This window comes from Anomaloglossus baeobatrachus, chromosome 5 (assembly GCF_048569485.1).
Source record: "Anomaloglossus baeobatrachus isolate aAnoBae1 chromosome 5, aAnoBae1.hap1, whole genome shotgun sequence".
NCBI lineage: Eukaryota > Metazoa > Chordata > Amphibia > Anura > Aromobatidae > Anomaloglossus > Anomaloglossus baeobatrachus.
Genome location: NC_134357.1, coordinates 561319748 through 561338261, shown reverse-complemented (window position 1 = coordinate 561338261; position 18514 = coordinate 561319748). Strand labels below are relative to the sequence as shown.

The window sequence follows — 18514 nt, the reverse complement described above, 5'->3', positions numbered from 1 at the left end:
TGAATGTAAATCAAGGATTTTAAGATTTCTGCAAGGGAGTGAATTTTTCTGTAGTGGAGGGTTGAGTGCTAGGTGAGGAGAGGGAAGAGAATGTAAATATGTGAGTTTGAAAGGTTAGATAGGGAACAGAGGCGGGTAAAGATGAGGTCCAGCATGCGGCCATCTTTATGGGTGGTCATCGAGAATCAGTGTGAGGCAGAGGGAGTCAGTTAATATTAAAAGTTTAAAGACATCCGACATCCAACTAAGTGGACAACACTCTCCAGGATGTAGGCGTATCGTATCCAGATCAACCATAAAGAGAAGATTGCATGAATGAAAATACAGAGGGTTTACTGCACAGTGCCAGACACTCATACGTCTCAAGAATAAGAAGGCTAGATTGGCCTTTACTAAAAAAAAAAATATTAAAAAATCAGCACAGTTCTGGAAGAACATTCTTTAGACAGAATGATGGAAAGAAAAAAGTATATCGAAGGCATGGTACAGCTCATCATCCAAAGCATACCACATCATCTGTAACACATGGCGGAGGCAGTGTGATGGCCAGGCATGATACAGCTCATGATCCAAAGCACACCACATCATATGTAACACACGGTGGAGGCAGTGTGATGGCCGGGCATGGTAGAGCTCATGATCCAAAGCACACCACATCATATGTAACACACGGCGTAGGCAGTGTGATAGCCGGACATGCGTGGCTGCCAGTTGCACTGTATCCCTAGAGTTTATTGATGATGTGACACAGGACAGAAGCAGCTCTATGAATTCTGCGGTTTTCAGAGACGCTGTGTGCTCAAATCCAGCCAAACTGATTGGTCGGCGATTCATAATACAGATGGACAATGACCCAAAACATAAAGCCAAAGCAACCCAGGAGTTTATTAAAGCAAAGAAGTGGAATATTGTGGAATTGCCGAGTCATCACCTGATCTAAACCCAATACAGACGCATTTCACTTGAGATTAAACTTCAGTCAGAAAGGCCCAGAAACAAACAGCAACTGAAAACCGCTCCAGTAAAGGCCGGCAGAGCATTAACAACGAAGAAACACAGCATCTGGTGATGTCCATGAGGTCAAGACTTCAGGCCGTCATTGCCAACAAAGGGTTTTCATCAAAGTATTAGAAATTTACATTTTATTTCCAAATATTTAATTTTGTCAATTTACTTTTGAGCCACTGAAAGGAAGTGATGGAGTTTATAAAATGCTTTAGTTCCTCACATTTTTATGCAATCAGATTGTTCAACCCACGGAATTATAGCTGAAATTCTGAACCTCCCCTGCATCTGAATTGTTCAAAATCTAATGTGGTAATGTACAGAAGAAAAATGTGAGAAATGTTGTCTCTGTACAAATATATATGAACCTAACTATAAGTCTATACACAGTCATATACACTGACATACTGTACATAGATACACATTGTACGTGCACACACAGACATATTAGAGATACCTGTAATATGGGGAAGCCGGCAGCAGCCTCACTCACCCCCCCCCCACTTGTCTCCCGTCTTCCTCCGGCATGTAGCTGTGCGGGCCGACCCTGTGTGATGACTGTCACTTTAGCACATATGGCCGCACACAGTGCACACTGAGACTGCTGTATATACATCACAGGAGACATGGGGGCATAGATATCACAGGGGAGGCTGGGGGCATAGACATTACTAGGGGGCCTACATTTTACTGTGGGGACATACACATTGCTAGGATGAGGATAGACAGCTATGGGGCCATACATGTTGCTGGGGGGGGAAGACAGCTCTGGGGCATACATGTTGCTGGGGGGCTGGGCACACATCTCTGGATGGGAGTACATGTTGCATGGGAGAGAGCAGACAGCTCTGGGGGCATACACATTTCTGGATGGCAGACAGCTCTGGTAGGCATATACGTTGCTGGGAGCAGACAGCTCTGTGGAGCATACATGACGCTGGGGTGGGGGCAGACAGCTATCGGGGACATAAAAGTTGCTGTGGGGGCTGAACAGACACCTCTGAGGGATGCTGGCGCTGCGGCTCCTCTTCATCTGTGACACAGGAGTGCATCACTTACTAAGTCTGCCCACAGGTGAACTTCAATGCACACAGCATTCAGCAGTGATCACACAACTGCTGGTTTAAGGAGCTGTCACCCAGCAAAATGCGGCTGGCGACTCGGACACTGCGGTGCCCAGAAATTTGCCATGGGGCCGCAGAACTGATCACCGTCCTTTCTGACGGCGAGTGAGCGCCGTCTGTTCAGAGCCCCAGCACTTGCCAGTTACTGACACCGGCCCAGGCGGACAATCCCCATTACTGGGTTCAGGCTCCATACACATTAAAACCTGATTAATGGCTCAAATTGAACAAATGCTAACTCTAGAATCAATAAATACCAATAAAAGTAACCAGAGTAAATAGCCAAGATAAAAAATGAATAAGTTTTATTGATGAAATCTTAAAAGATAAAAATATTATTTGACATTTAAAAGACAAAAGATAAGGGGGGAGATTTTGCCAATGAACAATCCTTCCATTAACCACTCCACTTATTACACGAGTGTATCACATAGACAGTACAAATAATGTGTCTAGAAAATAATTTTTTGTTGGTATTATCAAAGATGCACTGATTTTACTTCACTTATGTTATTCAAGATGTGCACAAGAGATAATTGAATAAATCATATGGGGCAGAAGAAGATGCTAAAAGCAGAAAGGCCATATGAAGAAATGTTGCACAGTACACAATTAGATGAAAAAAAGAGGGCAATGCTATAGCTTATTATTATTATTATTATTATTATTATTATTATTATTATTATTATTATTATTATTAGAAGGGATATAATACCCAAAGTAAATTAGAAGTCTATAAAGGGTAGTGAGACTGCCACAGCTAAAAATAAATATTATTGTCTAATATATTAGTTCAAGCCATAGAATGCAAGGATATACCTGCCAAAGAAGTAAATACAGACAGGAATGGATACACCAGCAGCCAAAATGAGCAAGTGCCTGGCTGTCAAATAGCATGCTAAGAGTAAATGGAAGGAGAAAATACCCTGACGGCCGTTTCGCCTAGGGCATCTTCGTGAGGAAGCCCTAGGCGAAACGCCCGTCAGGGTATTTTCTCCTTCCATTTACTCTTAGCACGCTATTTGACAGCCAGGCTCTTGCTCTTTTTGGCTGCTTGTGTATCCATTCCTGTCTGTATTTACTTCTCTGGCTGGTATATCCTTGAACTCTATGGCTTGTACTAATATATTAGACAGTACTATTTATTTTTAGCTGTGGCAGTCTCACTACCCTTTATAGAGTTCTAATTTACTTTGGGTATTATATCCCTTCTAATGGGCAAGTGAGTATTAATTTTTGGTTCTAACTTTTTCTGTCTATTATATTTATACCGTGGTATTATTTTTATAACGTGTACTTGCCTTTAATCATGTTTACATCCATGGGAGAGTGCAATATTTTTGTATTTTTTGTCACAGGCTTTTATCCTTAATAAGCTATAACATTGCCCTCTTTCTTTCATCTAATTGTGTACTGTGCAATATTTCTTCATATGGCCTTTCTGCTTTTAGCATCTTCTTCTGGCCCATATGATTTATTCAATTATCTCTTGTGCACATCTTGAATAACATAAGTGAAGTAAAATCAGTGCATCTTTGATAATACCAACAAAAAATTATTTTCAAGACACATTATTTGTACAGTCTATGTGATACACACGTGTAATAAGTGGAGTGGTTAATGGAAGGATTGTTCATTGGCAAAATCTCCCCCCTTATCTTTTGTCTTTTAAATGTCATTTAATATTTTTATCTTTTAAAATTTCATCAATAAAAATTATTCATTTTTTATCTTGGCTATTTACTCTGGTTACTTTTATTGGTATCCATACACATTAGATGCTGGGTGAGAACAATTGTTCGGTCGCTTTTTCTCCCGTGTACAGGAACGCTCGGCTATCGGCTCTTTTGTTCTCTATTTGCTATGATTCCAGCCGCTGTTTATTTTCTGGAAGTACAAGAAAAGAATGTGGAGAATTCGACAGACTGGACCCTTCTCCCCGACATCCTCTGCTGTGGAGAGTACACAGGGGGCGCAGCAGGCGGATTATATACGTGCGGTTGTGTTGTTCTCCGGCTGATGCTCCTTTGTTTCGTTCAGTCTCTGATGACATCACTGCAACTACATCATTGGTCACAGCGGTGATGTCACTATGTATGACACGTGATCACTGTGGCCCTCGATTGGCTGTAATTCGTGTGATGGTGACATCACTATGACCTCAATCACCGAGGATCTGTCCTGACCGGATATAAACGTTATATTTCCCTCTACACACAATCTACACGTTCTATCTCCTCATATATTTCCCCTTATTATCGCCGGTAATTTTATTATTACAGCGGATTCTTTATGATGTTACATCATCATCTTCTCCCAATTTAGGTCTTTACAATATCGGATCCTCTCAGTGGAGATCTATAGAAGAGAATTCTCCTGATTGCCCCGTGAAGGATGGATATGGACAGGGACAATATGGCGGAGAGGATATTACACCTCACCCTAGAGATCCTTTTCCGGCTTACTAGAGAGGTGAGAGATTCTGATGACGTCACATTACACCATTCTTATCTATGGGAATAACAGATGGACAGAACTGGAGAGGTGAGGACTCTGGAAATGTCTGTAGTGAGATTTATTACTGTGTCTCTCCATAACCAGGATTACACAGTAGTGAAGAAGACCTCTAGTGAGCGCTGTCAGGCCCCTGTGTCTGAGGGATGGGGAAGACCCCTGAGCCCAATCACAGGGCCTCCACCTCACCCACCGATACATGAGGACATCAATGACCAGAAGATCTTAGAACTCACCTACAAGATGATTGAGCTGCTGACTGGAGAGGTGACACTGCTGGGTATGCTGGGACATTATACAGTAACGCTACGAGGGGATCAGGGGGTGACGGTATCATTGTATGTGTCAGGTTCCTATAAGGTGTCAGGACGTCACCGTCTATTTCTCCATGGAGGAGTGGGAGTATTTAGAAGGACACAAAGATCTGTACAAGGATGTCATGATGGAGGTTCCCCAGCCCCTCACATCACCAGGTAATAGACAGGACTAAATACACACGGCCTATAATTATCTGTATGTAAGGAATGAATTCAGTCCCTGTATGTGTCTCCTCCAGTTCTATCCAGTAAGAAGACAACACCAGAAAGATGTCCCCGTCCTCTTCTCCCACAGGACTGTGAACAAGAAGATCCCGATGTTCCTCAGGATGATCAGGTAGCTGGAGAGAAGGTATTGTGACGCCCTCGACTAGCCAGGTAGTCACAGGTAGGCCCTTGCACAACACCCGTCCCCTAAAAAGGGTAACATCAGCCAACCTTAAAACCCTAGTCACCTCCCTCAGGGTTTGATGTTCACACCAGGGGGCGTAGCCAGGCGGTTGGACACGCCCATGGAAGAGTTCACATGCCCTGAGCCAGGAAAAACATAGTTAGTCAAGTTAGGGAGTCAAGGAGAGAGGTTCAAGTGCAGAGGCAGACCTGTGCCCATGTCTGCCACAGTCTAACTCTAGGTGTCTGGGTTGGAGCCCAGTCACCTCTGGCTAGGAGGCATACGGTGGCCTCAGCCTGCAGGAGCCGGGAAGACGGCCAGGTGGAACCGTAAGGGACCGGGACAGGTTAGTGGCCCGCCAGTACGGAACCGGGGAACCGACCGGAAACCGGAGCACAAGTGGGGGTACTCAGACCCTGAAGCTTGGTCCCGAAACTACCGGACTAAGTTAATTAACTGATTGAGGTCTGGACTTTAGGTCCTTTCCCACCCAAGTACCGACTGAGGACAACAGCCCACCGAGAGGGGTAAACGCTACCGCCTAGGCTTAGAGATCCCACGGGCCAGCGTCTGCGGGCAAACGGGCTCTCTCGACACATACATGCCCGGGAGGCGGAGACCACCAACCTGGGTGGCGGACCAGATGCAGCCGGCTGCGGGCACCAACCACCATCTTTTTGGTTTACCAGTGACTCTTGTGCATCTGTAATAGTGAGTACAACTGGGCCCTCGGGCCACGAATCGCCCTGCACCGCCAAGCACCGCCAAGCACCGACATACCACACCAACCGGGTCCCGGGGCTACCACCCCTGCCCACGGAGGGGTTAACACCAAAGCTGCATCCCATCTTCCCCGGGTGCCTAGTGAACAGCGGAGGTGGTCTCCACATTCACCACAACCCGTGGGTGGCGGCACGAGCTTAAACCATACCACGGCCCCGACCGTAAACCTAACCCCCCTAAAAGCGCCAGCCCCTTTCAGAGCAAAGTGACCCCCAGTCCGGAGGCGCTCGAGCCACCGACAAACGAGCCCGGATCCGAGCGGCTCAGCTGCAGCCGAGCGTGGGGCGGTACAGTATCATGAAATCTCCCTATGATGTGTAGACGGCTGTGAAGGTCTTGTGCTCAGTCTTGTTTTATCCACCAGTTTTATTTGTTTTATACTTGTGTAATGAGAGCGGTGGAGATGGCAGGATTAGAGTTGATCATAGATGGGACTTCTCCATCTGTCTGACTTTTACAATATTTGTTTCAGGGGGAAGATCTGACCCATATTAATACTACAGAAACATATGTGAGGGGTGATGAGCGGAGTAAAGAGGAGATTCCTACAGATAACCGCCCAGGTGAGTAGTGACCACTAAATGCAGAGAAGTCACAGATTCCTCTCATTCAGCAGCTGCTACAATGTGGGACTAAGGCGGGCTTTGCACGTTGCGACATCGCAAGCCGATGCTGCGATGTGGCACGCGATAGTCTCCGCCCCCGTCGCAGGTACGACATCTTGTGATAGCTGGCGTAGCGAAAATTATCGCTACGCCAGCTTCACATGCACTCACCTGCACTGCGACCGTCGCTCTGGCCGGCTCATAGCGACGTCACACGGCAGGCGGCCAATAGCGGCGGAGGGGCGGAGATGAGCAGGATGTAAACATCCCGCCCACTTCTTTCCTTCTCATTGCAGCCGGGACGCAGGTAGGAGATGTTCCTCGCTCCTGCAGCTTTACACCCAGCGATGTGGGCTGCCGCAGGAACGAGGAACAACATCGTACCTGTCGAGGCACCGGCATTATGGAAATGTCGGAGAATACACCGATGATACGATAACGACGCTTTTGCGCTCGTTCATCGTATCATCTAGGATTTACACACTACGATGTCGAAAGTGACGCCAGATGTGCGTCACTTTCGATTTGACCCCACCGACATCGCACGTGCGATGTTGCAACGTGCAAAGCTGCCCTAAGAAGAATGAACAAAACTTATTATCCTAAAAATAAGGTGTAAGAGGTTTCCCGTACATCCTAGACACGGGGAATGTGCAGATTATAGTGGAATGAATACGTCACGTATAAAATGATGCATTTTGAGTTTCCATATCCTGATATGGAATTAACACGAAAAAAGTGCACACTATTGCAAAATGAACACATATTTCATAAAAATAGATCGACAGGTGCATCTCAATAAATTAGAATATCATCAGAAACTTAATTTATTCCAGTAATTCAGTACAAAAACACACATATATAGAGTCATTACACACAGAGTGATCTATTTCACGTTGTTATTATATACTAGAAGGTGGTCCGATTCTAACGTATCGGGTAGTCTGGAATGTGTATGTAGGTTAGCAGATTGAATAATAAGGTAATGAATGGACTGGATGGGTTAGGTTTAATTTAGTATTCTTATAATTGTTTATTGGTTTTAAAATGACAAACAACAGAAGGAACAGTTTTAATAGATGAGTCTAATGTTTAATGATGTCCATGGCTTGTAATGAAAGAAGGTCATGAACAGTGTAAAGTTAAGTAAAAATATGCTGATGCTGTAATGTGGCCCAATGCTGGTATGTGCCCCAATCGTGGTGCAGCCACCATCCTGACATGTGCTCCCATCCTGCGGGGTAATGTGTGCGGGAGCTGGAGTGTGTGGTGGGTGGAGCCGAGCAGGGCCATGGCGCTGAGGACGTCAGTGCCAGGGACTGCATGGCTTGGGACAGGTGACTATCCAGGTGTGTGTGTGTGTGTGTTCAGTGTACACATGCGGAGGGCAGAGTGCGGTTGGGGGCGGAGCCGAGCAGGGTAATTTGTGCGGGGCGCGGAGTGCGGTTGGGTGGGAACTGCATGGCTGGGGACAGGTGAATTTTTGTGTGTGCGTGTGTGTTCAGTATATACATGGGGAGGGCGGAGTGCGGGGGATGGAGCCAAGCGGGATAATGTGTGCGGGGGGCAGAGGCGACCAGTGGGTATGTGTTGGCTGGGTTGCCAGTGTAGGCTCCCCGGGGGTTCAGCACTCACCGGGGAGTCGGGGCTCCGTGTGGGTGCGGAGAAAAGTGTCGGGCATCGTCCTGTTGGCCCGTAGTTCGGGCTGATCAGTTAGGCTCCTTGCACACTTAGCCAGGGTAAATATCGGGTAACTAAGCAAAGTGCTTTGCTTGGTTACCCGATATTTACCTTGGTTACCAGTGTACATCGCTTAGTGCTGGCTCCTTGCACATGTAGCCAGGGTAAAAATCGGGTAACTAAGCAAAGCGCTTTTCTTTGTTACCCGATATTTACTTTGGCTACCAGCATACACCGCTTAGCGCTGGCTCCTTGCACACATAGCCAGGGTAAATATCGGGTAATTTCAAAAAAATTACCCATTTACTTTAACCCCTTAACGACCGCGGGCCGTAAAATTACGTCCTAAATGACATAATCTTACTGCCCGCGGTCCTCCGGCGGCAGCATGCCGCGATCGGCACACATCTCAGCTGATTTTCACAGCTGAGATGTGTGCCTGCTAGGCATGAGCAGAATCGTTATCTGCTCGTGCCGATTAACCCCTTATATGGCGCTGTCAATACATGACAGCGCCATTATAAGCGCGATTGCGGTAAGCATTTACTTACCGCCCGAAACCGGAAGTCACGTGACGCGATCACGTGACTCCCAATAGTTGTCATGGTAGCACAGGGTCATGTGATGACTCCTGTACTACACATGACTTGGTTTCACTTTCGCTGTGCCCGGGGCACAGCAAAAGAGAAAGACAGCGTATCTGCTGTTTACAGCCTTCCAGCTGTGATCAGCAGATACTGCAGAGCGATCGGAATGCTGATCGCAATAGCCCCCTAGGGGGACTAGTAAAATAAAAAAAAAAAGTTAAAAAATAAGTTTTAAAAAATTAAAAAAAAACAAAAAAACCTAAAAGTTCAAATCACCCCCCATTCGCCCCATTGAAAATTAAAGGGTTAAAAAAATAAAAAATATACACACATTTGGTATCGCCGCGTTCAGAAACGCCCGATCTATCAAAATATAAAATCAATTAATCTGATCAGTAAACGGCGTAGCGGCAAAAAAATTCCAAACGCCAAAACGACGTTTTTTTGTCGCCACAACTTTTGCGCAAAATGCAATAAGAGGCGATCAAAACGTAGCATCTGCGCAAAAATGGTACCGTTAAAAACGTCAGCTCGAGACGCAAAAAATAAGCCGTCATTGAGCCTAAGATCCCGAAAAATTAAAACGCTACGGGTCACGGAATATGGCGTAAAACGTGCGCCACTTTTTTTGGACAAACTTCCGATTTTTTTTTAACCCCTTATATAAAAGTAAACCTATACATGTTTGGTGTCTACGAACTCGCACTGACCTGAGGCATCACACCCACACATCAGTTTTACCATATAGTGAACACAGTGAATAAAATATCTCAAAAACCATAGTGCTATCGCACTTTTTTTGCAATTTTTCAGCATTTGGAATTTTTTTGCCATTTTCTAGTACACAATATGGTAAAACTGATGGTTTCATTTAAAAGTACAGCTCGTTCCGCAAAAAATGAGCCCTCACATGACCATATTGACTGAAAAATAAAAAAGTTACGTCTCTCAGAAAAAGAATGGCGAAAAAAAAAAAACGGAAAGTGAAAAATCGGCCGGTCGTGAAGGGGTTAAGTGAAAAAAAAAAAAAAACTTTAAAAACTTTTTAATCTTTATTCATATGTATTAAAATGAGGTTTTTTAGACCAAGACAACCTAAACAATAACACATATAGTAAACAATAACACATAAAGTGAATCACAAAAATAGTCTAAACCACTTCGCTTAAGACAATTAGAGAGGTATAGAGTGGAAGACTAACAGTACTTCCATACATCAATATTCAAAGGAGGGGTGAGTAGGAAAATATTCTGCCCTTAGTCTTCCCCTCACATGAAGAGTCCCTGCCTGTCAATGGAGAACATCCTTAATTAATCGATGCCCCCATTCCTCGGCAGCTCACCCTTTCATGTCCCTTCTCTATTCCTCTCAAAAAAATAACGGCGTCTCTAATTGTGGTGAAGACCACCGATAACTCTGGCACACGTAATGATACAATAATTACAGACCTGCAACATTTCAAATAAACGGGCTATCCCTCAATATTCTATCTCCTACCTAGCAATGGAGTACACCCTTATTTTTACGGTGCCCCCATTCCTCGGCGGCTTGCCCTGGAAATGCCCTATATTCCTGAAAATCAAATAACAGATCTCATTCAAGTAATATTAATATTCAGAAAATACAATAATTTTGGAACTCAGACCAGACTCTTAAATCTCAGGAATAGTACTGTTATTCAAAAAAATGGGGCTTTCCACTTATCTGTAAGTCTGTATCATGTGTGCCTAGAGGACGTCCATCATTTTCTTTTTTACATAAAATCCATATGATCTCATTTCATCTTTTTAGGATCTCATCATATCTCAACGCGTTTCACTCCATATAAATAAACAACGGAGCTCATCAGGAGATTTTTTCATTTTCAAAAAAGCATAATAGCCTGCCATAAGAAGATCAGTATCAAAGTCAAAAAAACCTTTTTAAGCCAGTTAAACAATAAGCTTAATGATACATCTATCAAGTCATGCAGAAGTTAAAGCCCCCAAAAGGGATCCACCCTATAAACAATGCCCCTATATTCCATTAAATTAAACCGTCCAAAATAAATGTGGATCAATTACCTCAGATGTTATAGCCTCCAGGGATCAGAGCGGTGTGACACGCCATTGCTCAGGCACTGGGGTTTAAATGGTACAAAGCCCTCCCTTTTTGTGCACATGATCCATTTCCGGCCATTCTATTGGTTAAGGATTGTTCTCTTTAAAGTGTATTTTTCTATAGTCAAAAGTCTGTCATTAGGACTGGTGCAGCTCTCAATGTCCAGATCGCTACATTTACAAGGCTCAATGTGCAAAAATGAACACCCAGTGGTGCTTTTAATAAAGTTTGGCAAGATCAGAAAATCGCTGTATGTACAGCGCTTGCGCATTGCATTTTCTGAACCAGGAAGTTCATAGGTGGAACGCATATTGCGCTCCACTTACTGCGCATGCGCTGAGGCTAGTATCTACGGCGCATTTTTTTTTTCCCTTTTCAGATATAGTGCATAGTTCCAACCGCTGCACTACCTCAAAGCAGCCACCAGATGTCATCGGTGTACACAGCAGATTTTTTGCCGAACAATACAATCACTCATCAGTACAGTCAGAAAAACACTCTCTAATTAGTCCCAATTCCAGATACAGATAATTATACGGAATATTCATTATCATTTCTATTTTTATTTTAAGGGGAATATAGTGGCTCCCAGTTGGAGGACAACTTCATTGAAAATCATTTCCAAATGGTTCTATAAAGGGTGACCTTTCCTGGTCAGTAACAACCCGAGCAGATATTTAATATGCCAACCTAAGCCTATGTGTCAAAGACGGATAAACTCTTCTCCGTACACCACCGCAACTACAAAAAACAGTTATAAACCAGCTGCTCGTTCAGACCCTCAGGGTTAATGGATCTGAACCGATATATCCATTTACACTCCTTTTGGAGCAGAACTTTATTCCAATCACCTCTCCTTGGTGAAGGGGACACCTGTTCAATCGCAGTAAAGTCAATACTCTGTAGATCTCCTCCATGAACAGACCTTACATGCCTAGACACTGGGGTATCTGTTGCGTTGCGGATATCGCCCAAGTGCTCTCCTATCCGTTTGCGAAATTCTCTTTTAGTTTTACCTATATAGTTCATAGGACAATTACAGGTGATCAAATAAATTACTCCCTCTGAGCCACAGTTTACAAATTCCCGTATCTGGTAGATCTTACCCGTGGTAGCACTTATCACTTCCTTTTTTTGTGCAACCCACTTACAAAACTTGCAGTGCCCACATTTAAAGGTCCCTATAGGTTTCCTATCAAGCCATGTTCCTGGGGCTTTTGGGGCCTCATAAAAATTGTGCACTAGTCGATCTTTTAGGGCTCTCCCTTTCCTGAATGTCACTAACGGTCTAGATGGAACATAATCCTGCAAACTTGGGTCCGCCCTAAGAATACCCCAATGTCTAAGCAAAATTGTCATGACTTCCTCACTGCGATTAAAGTACCAATCAACCGTACTATCTGTTCAGAGGTTTCTTTATCTTTTGGGATAAGAAGGTCTTGCCTATCCCTTTCAATCGCCCCTCTATATGCTTTTGTTAGAACATCCGAGGGGTATCCTCGTTCAGAGAACCTAGTACGCAGATCTCTTGCCTGGTTATGGAAGGCAACATTTGATGAGCAGTTTCTCCTCAATCTGAGATACTGCCCCCTCGGTATCCCTCTTTTTAATGGGGCTGGGTGGTGGCTTGACCAGTGAAGTAAATTATTCGATGCAGTAGGTTTACGATGGACCTTAGTCTGTATAAACCCTCTTTCATCCTTACTTAGGACCACGTCAAGAAAGGGTAGTTCCTTTTTCTGGATCTCTGATGTAAAAAGCAGCCCTATACTATTTTTGTTCAATTCCTGCACAAATGCTCTGAATGAGTCCTGGGAGCTGGTCAAAGATGCAGCTCTTGATTCTTTTTCCCACTGCTCCAGTAGAGCTGGACTTCTGGACCGTGTGGCTGGCACCAGTGGTATCCTTAGGCCTCTGGGGATTATACCTTGTTTTAAATAATTCTCGAGGGATTGGACTTCCCAAAAGGATTTCAAGTTCTCCTTATAGCAGCTGTATAGATCGTTAAAGACCTTTTTCAAGGTCACTGTTGTTTCTGTACTGCAGGGTGCTTTATCAGAAAAGACATCACCCGCCTCCAGCAACCATTGGCTGGTATTTATTGGCTCAGATAGAAAGCCTGCCATAAGCGCATGAAATTATCAAAGGGATCTCAGAAATTTTAGTTTTAAGAGGTATCTCAAATCAGCGTTGTTTCAAAAAAATACCTATTTACTTTAAGCGAAAAAAAAACCCTTTTAAAAACTTTTTAATCTTTATTCATATGTATTAAAATGAGGTTTTTTTAGACCAAGACAACCTAAATAATAACACATATAGTGAACAATAACACATAAAGTGAATGACAAAAATAGTCTAAACCACTTCGCTTAAGACAATTTGAAAAGCATAATCTCTTTGTGCTGGATCTACTTGAACATGTGTTGACCCATAATTTTTTCATCTTTGACAGGAAGTACTACCACCAGCTCAGGGGCACAGCGATGGGGTGTTCTTGTGCCCCATCTTATGCCAACTTGTTCCTGAGCTGGTGGGAAGACACCCTGGTCTTTCAAGAACACATGTCGGGATGGACTGATCTGCTTTTCTGGGGCCAGTACATAGATGACATTTTGATTCTATGGACCGGCTCCCAGGACTCATTCAGAGCATTTGTGCAGGAATTGAACAAAAATAGTATAGGGCTGTTTTTTACATCAGAGATCCAGAAAAAGGAACTACCCTTTCTTGACGTGGTCCTAAGTAAGGATGAAAGAGGGTTTATACAGACTAAGGTCCATCGTAAACCTACTGCATCGAATAATTTACTTCACTGGTCAAGCCACCACCCAGCCCCATTAAAAAGAGGGATACCGAGGGGGCAGTATCTCAGATTGAGGAGAAACTGCTCATCAAATGTTGCCTTCCATAACCAGGCAAGAGATCTGCGTACTAGGTTCTCTGAACGAGGATACCCCTCGGATGTTCTAACAAAAGCATATAGAGGGGCGATTGAAAGGGATAGGCAAGACCTTCTTATCCCAAAAGATAAAGAAACCTCTGAACAGATAGTGCGGTTGATTGGTACTTTTGACAATCGCAGTGAGGAAGTCATGACAATTTTGCGTAGACATTGGGGTATTCTTAGGGCGGACCCAAGTTTGCAGGATTATGTTCCATCTAGACCGTTAGTGACATTCAGGAAAGGGAGAGCCCTAAAAGATCGACTAGTGCACAATTTTTATGAGGCCCCAAAAGCCCCAGGAACATGGCTTGATAGGAAACCTATAGGGACCTTTAAATGTGGGCACTGCAAGTTTTGTAAGTGGGTTGCACAAAAAAAGGAAGTGATAAGTGCTACCACGGGTAAGATCTACCAGATACGGGAATTTGTAAACTGTGGCTCAGAGGGAGTAATTTATTTGATCACCTGTAATTGTCCTATGAACTATATAGGTAAAACTAAGAGAATTTCGCAAACGGATAGGAGAGCACTTGGGCGATATCCGCAACGCAACAGATACCCCAGTGTCTAGGCATGTAAGGTCTGTTCATGGAGGAGATCTACAGAGTATTGACTTTACTGTGATTGAACAGGTGTCCCCTTCACCAAGGAGAGGTGATTGGAATAAAGTTCTGCTCCAAAAGGAGTGCAAATGGATATATCGGTTCAGATCCATTAACCCTGAGGGTCTGAACGAGCAGCTGGTTTATAACTGTTTTTTGTAGTTGCGGTGGTGTACGGAGAAGAGTTTATCCGTCTTTGACACATAGGCTTAGGTTGGCATATTAAATATCTGCCCGGGTTGTTACTGACCAGGAAAGGTCACCCTTTATAGAACCATTTGGAAATGATTTTCAATGAAGTTGTCCTCCAACTGGGAGCCACTATATTCCCCTTAAAATAAAAATAGAAATGATAATGAATATTCCGTATAATTATCTGTATCTGGAATTGGGACTAATTAGAGAGTGTTTTTCTGACTGTACTGATGAGGGATTGTAGGGAGGGTTTTGTACCATTTAAACCCCAGTGCCTGAGCAATGGCGTGTCACACCGCTCTGATCCCTGGAGGCTATAACATCTGAGGTAATTGATCCACATTTATTTTGGACGGTTTAATTTAATGGAATATAGGGGCATTGTTTATAGGGTGGATCCCTTTTGGGGGCTTTAACTTCTGCATGACTTGATAGATGTATCATTAAGCTTATTGTTTAACTGGCTTAAAAGGTTTTTTTGACTTTGATACTGATCTTTTTATGGCAGGCTATTATGCTTTTTTGAAAATGAAAAAATCTCCTGATGAGCTCCGTTGTTTATTTATATGGAGTGAAACGCGTTGAGATATGATGAGATCCTAAAAAGATGAAATGAGATCATATGGATTTTATGTAAAAAAGAAAATGATGGACGTCATCTAGGCACACATGATACAGACTTACAGATAAGTGGAAAGCCCCATTTTTTTGAATAACAGTACTATTCCTGAGATTTAAGAGTCTGGTCTGAGTTCCAAAATTATTGTATTTTCTGAATATTAATATTACTTGAATGAGATCTGCTATTTGATTTTCAGGAATATAGGGCATTTCCAGGGCAAGCCGCCGAGGAATGAGGGCACCGTAAAAATAAGGGTGTACTCCATTGCTAGGTAGGAGATAGAATATTGAGGGATAGCCCGTTTATTTGAAATATTGCAGGTCTGTAATTATTGTATCATTACGTGTGCCAGAGTTATCGGTGGTCTTCACCACAATTAGAGACGCTGTTATTTTTTTGAGAGGAATAGAGAAGGGACATGAAAGGGTGAGCTGCCGAGGAATGGGGGCATCGATTAATTAAGGATGTTCTCCATTGACAGGCAGGGACTCTTCATGTGAGGGGAAGACTAAGGGCAGAATATTTTCCTACTCCCCCCTCCTTTGAATATTGATGTATGGAAGTACTGTTAGTCTTCCACTCTATACCTCTCTAATTGTCTTAAGCGAAGTGGTTTAGACTATTTTTGTGATTCACTTTATGTGTTATTGTTCACTATATGTGTTATTGTTTAGGTTGTCTTGGTCTAAAAAACCTCATTTTAATACATATGAATAAAGATTAAAAAGTTTTTAAAGTTTTTTTTTTTTTTCACTCAAAGTAAATAGGTATTTTTTTGAAACAACGCTGATATGAGATACCTCTTTAAAACTAAAATTTCTGAGATCCCTTAAATATCGGGTAACTAAGCAAAGCGCTTTGCTTAGTAACCCGATGTGTACCCTGGTTACGTATGCGGTGAGCCTTAGCTGAGACGTTGGTCGTAGGCTCTTTAGGGCATGCGCTGTGGCGACGGTTGTCAATGTAATGACGTCATTTGGAGCAAGACAGACAGACATACAGACAGAATAAGGCAATTATATATATATAGATTATATAGAGTCATTACACATAGAGGGATCTATTTCACATGTGTATTTCTGTTAATGTTGATGATTATGGCTTACAATCAATGAAACCCCAAAAGTCATTATCTCATGAAATTAGAATAATTACCACAAAACACCTGCAAAGGCCTCCTAAGCGTTTAAAATGGTCCCTTAGTCTGGTTCAGTAGTCTAAAGAATCATGGGGAAGACTGGAGACTTGACAGTTATCCAGAAGGCAGTCAGTGACACACTCCACAAGGAGGGTAAGCCACAAAAGGTCATTGCTAAAGAAGCTGGCTGATCACAGTGCTGTATCCAAGCATATTAATAGAAAGTTAAGTGGAAGGAAAAATTGTATGAGAAAAAGGTGCACAAGCAACCAGGATAACCGCAGCCTTGAAAGGATTGTTAAGAAAAGGCCATTCAAAAATTTGGTGGAGATTCACAAGGAGTGGACTGCTGCTGGAGTCAGTATTTCAAGAGCCACCACACACAGACGTATCTAGGACATGGGCTACAACTGTCGCATTCCTTGTGTCAAAAGCAATTCATGACCAATAGACAACGCCAGAAGTGTCTTACCTGGTTCAAGGAGAAAAAGCACTGGACTGTTGCTGAGTGGTCCAAGGTGTTGTTTTCAGTTGAAAGTCAATTTTGCATTTCATTTGGAAATCAAGGTCCCAGAGTCTGGAGGAAGAGTGGAGAGGCCACAATCCAAGCTGCTTGAGGTCTAGTGTGAAGTTTCCACAGTCAGTGATGGTTTGAGGAGCCATGTCATCTGCTGGTGTAGCTCCACTGTGTTTTATGAAGACCAAAGTCAGCACAGTCGTCTACCAGGAAATTTTGGAGCATTTCATGCTTCTCTCTGCTGGCAAGCTTTTCGGAGATGGAGATTTAATTTTCAGCAGGGCTTGGCACCTGTCCACACTGCCAAAAGTACCAATAACTGGTTTAATAACCACAGTATCACTGTGCTTGATTGGCCAGCAAACTCACCTGACCTAAACACCATAGAGAATCTATGGGGTATTGTCAAGAGAAAAATGAGAGACACCAGACCCAACAATGCAGACGAGCTGAAGGCTACAATCAAAGCAACCTGGGCTTCCATAACACCTCAGCAGTGCCACAGGCTGATCACCTCCATGCCACTCTGCATTGATGCAGTAATTCATGGAAAAGGAGCCCCAACCAAGTATTGAGGCATTTATTGTACATGCTCTTCAGTAGGCACCAATATTTCTGAGTTTAAAATATTTTTTTCAGTTGGCGTTATAAAATATTCCAATTTTCTGAGATAATGATTTTTGGCTTTTCATTGGTTGTAAGCCATAATCATCAACATTAACAGAAATAAGCACTTGAAATAGATCCCTCTGTGTGTAATGACTATATAATAAACATGTGTAATAGATCCCTCTGTGTGTAATGACTCTATATAATATGTGCATTTCACTTTTTGTAATGAATTACTGGAACTAACTTTTTGATATTCTAATTTATTGAGATGCACCTGTATATAAAGTGACTCTCAAAAGTCTACACGTCTAATCCAACCAAGATGAATAATTTCAGAACTTTTTCCACCTGTAATGTCATCTATAATATCTACAAGTACTTGGAGAACTAACTGAAGTCTGCTTGAATGGAAAAATAAAAAGCTAAAATAATGAGGTTGTATAAATCTGCAAAATCATAAACTAATACTGTCTTGAAATAACCTTTGAATGTATGACAGCATTCAGGCTTTTTGAGCCAGAGCCCATCTCACGGTATATCAACAATTGGCAATCTTTGCCCGCTCTTCCCTTCAGTAGCTCCACAGAACTTACCCTGGGTATTGAAGACCATTGAGACGCCAATCTTGCCACTGCAATAAGACAACCATGGGTAGGTAAGGCAAACAGGTGGGGAAAGACCGAACAAAAAGCACTACAAGGTTTCTTCAGCAGGAACTTTGCAGCTACAACAATAACAGCTCACATCTCTGCAGAGCCAAGCTCCTTCAACATGGGG

The 18514-nt window shown here is 43.1% G+C and overlaps 1 protein-coding gene across 1 annotated transcript in view; it reads left to right on the top strand.

The window, feature by feature from the left end:
• The window catches only part of LOC142312316 (uncharacterized), a 116331-nt gene that overhangs the window by 37738 nt on the left and 60079 nt on the right, over nt 1–18514 (top strand). Inside the window, exons 2-6 of the mRNA XM_075351243.1 lie at nt 4455–4601; nt 4731–4910; nt 4993–5116; nt 5200–5297; nt 6607–6697. Of these exons, the coding sequence (XP_075207358.1) occupies nt 4524–4601; nt 4731–4910; nt 4993–5116; nt 5200–5297; nt 6607–6697 (571 nt within the window). The 5' untranslated portion in view covers nt 4455–4523. The remainder of the gene's footprint in view (nt 1–4454; nt 4602–4730; nt 4911–4992; nt 5117–5199; nt 5298–6606; nt 6698–18514) is intronic.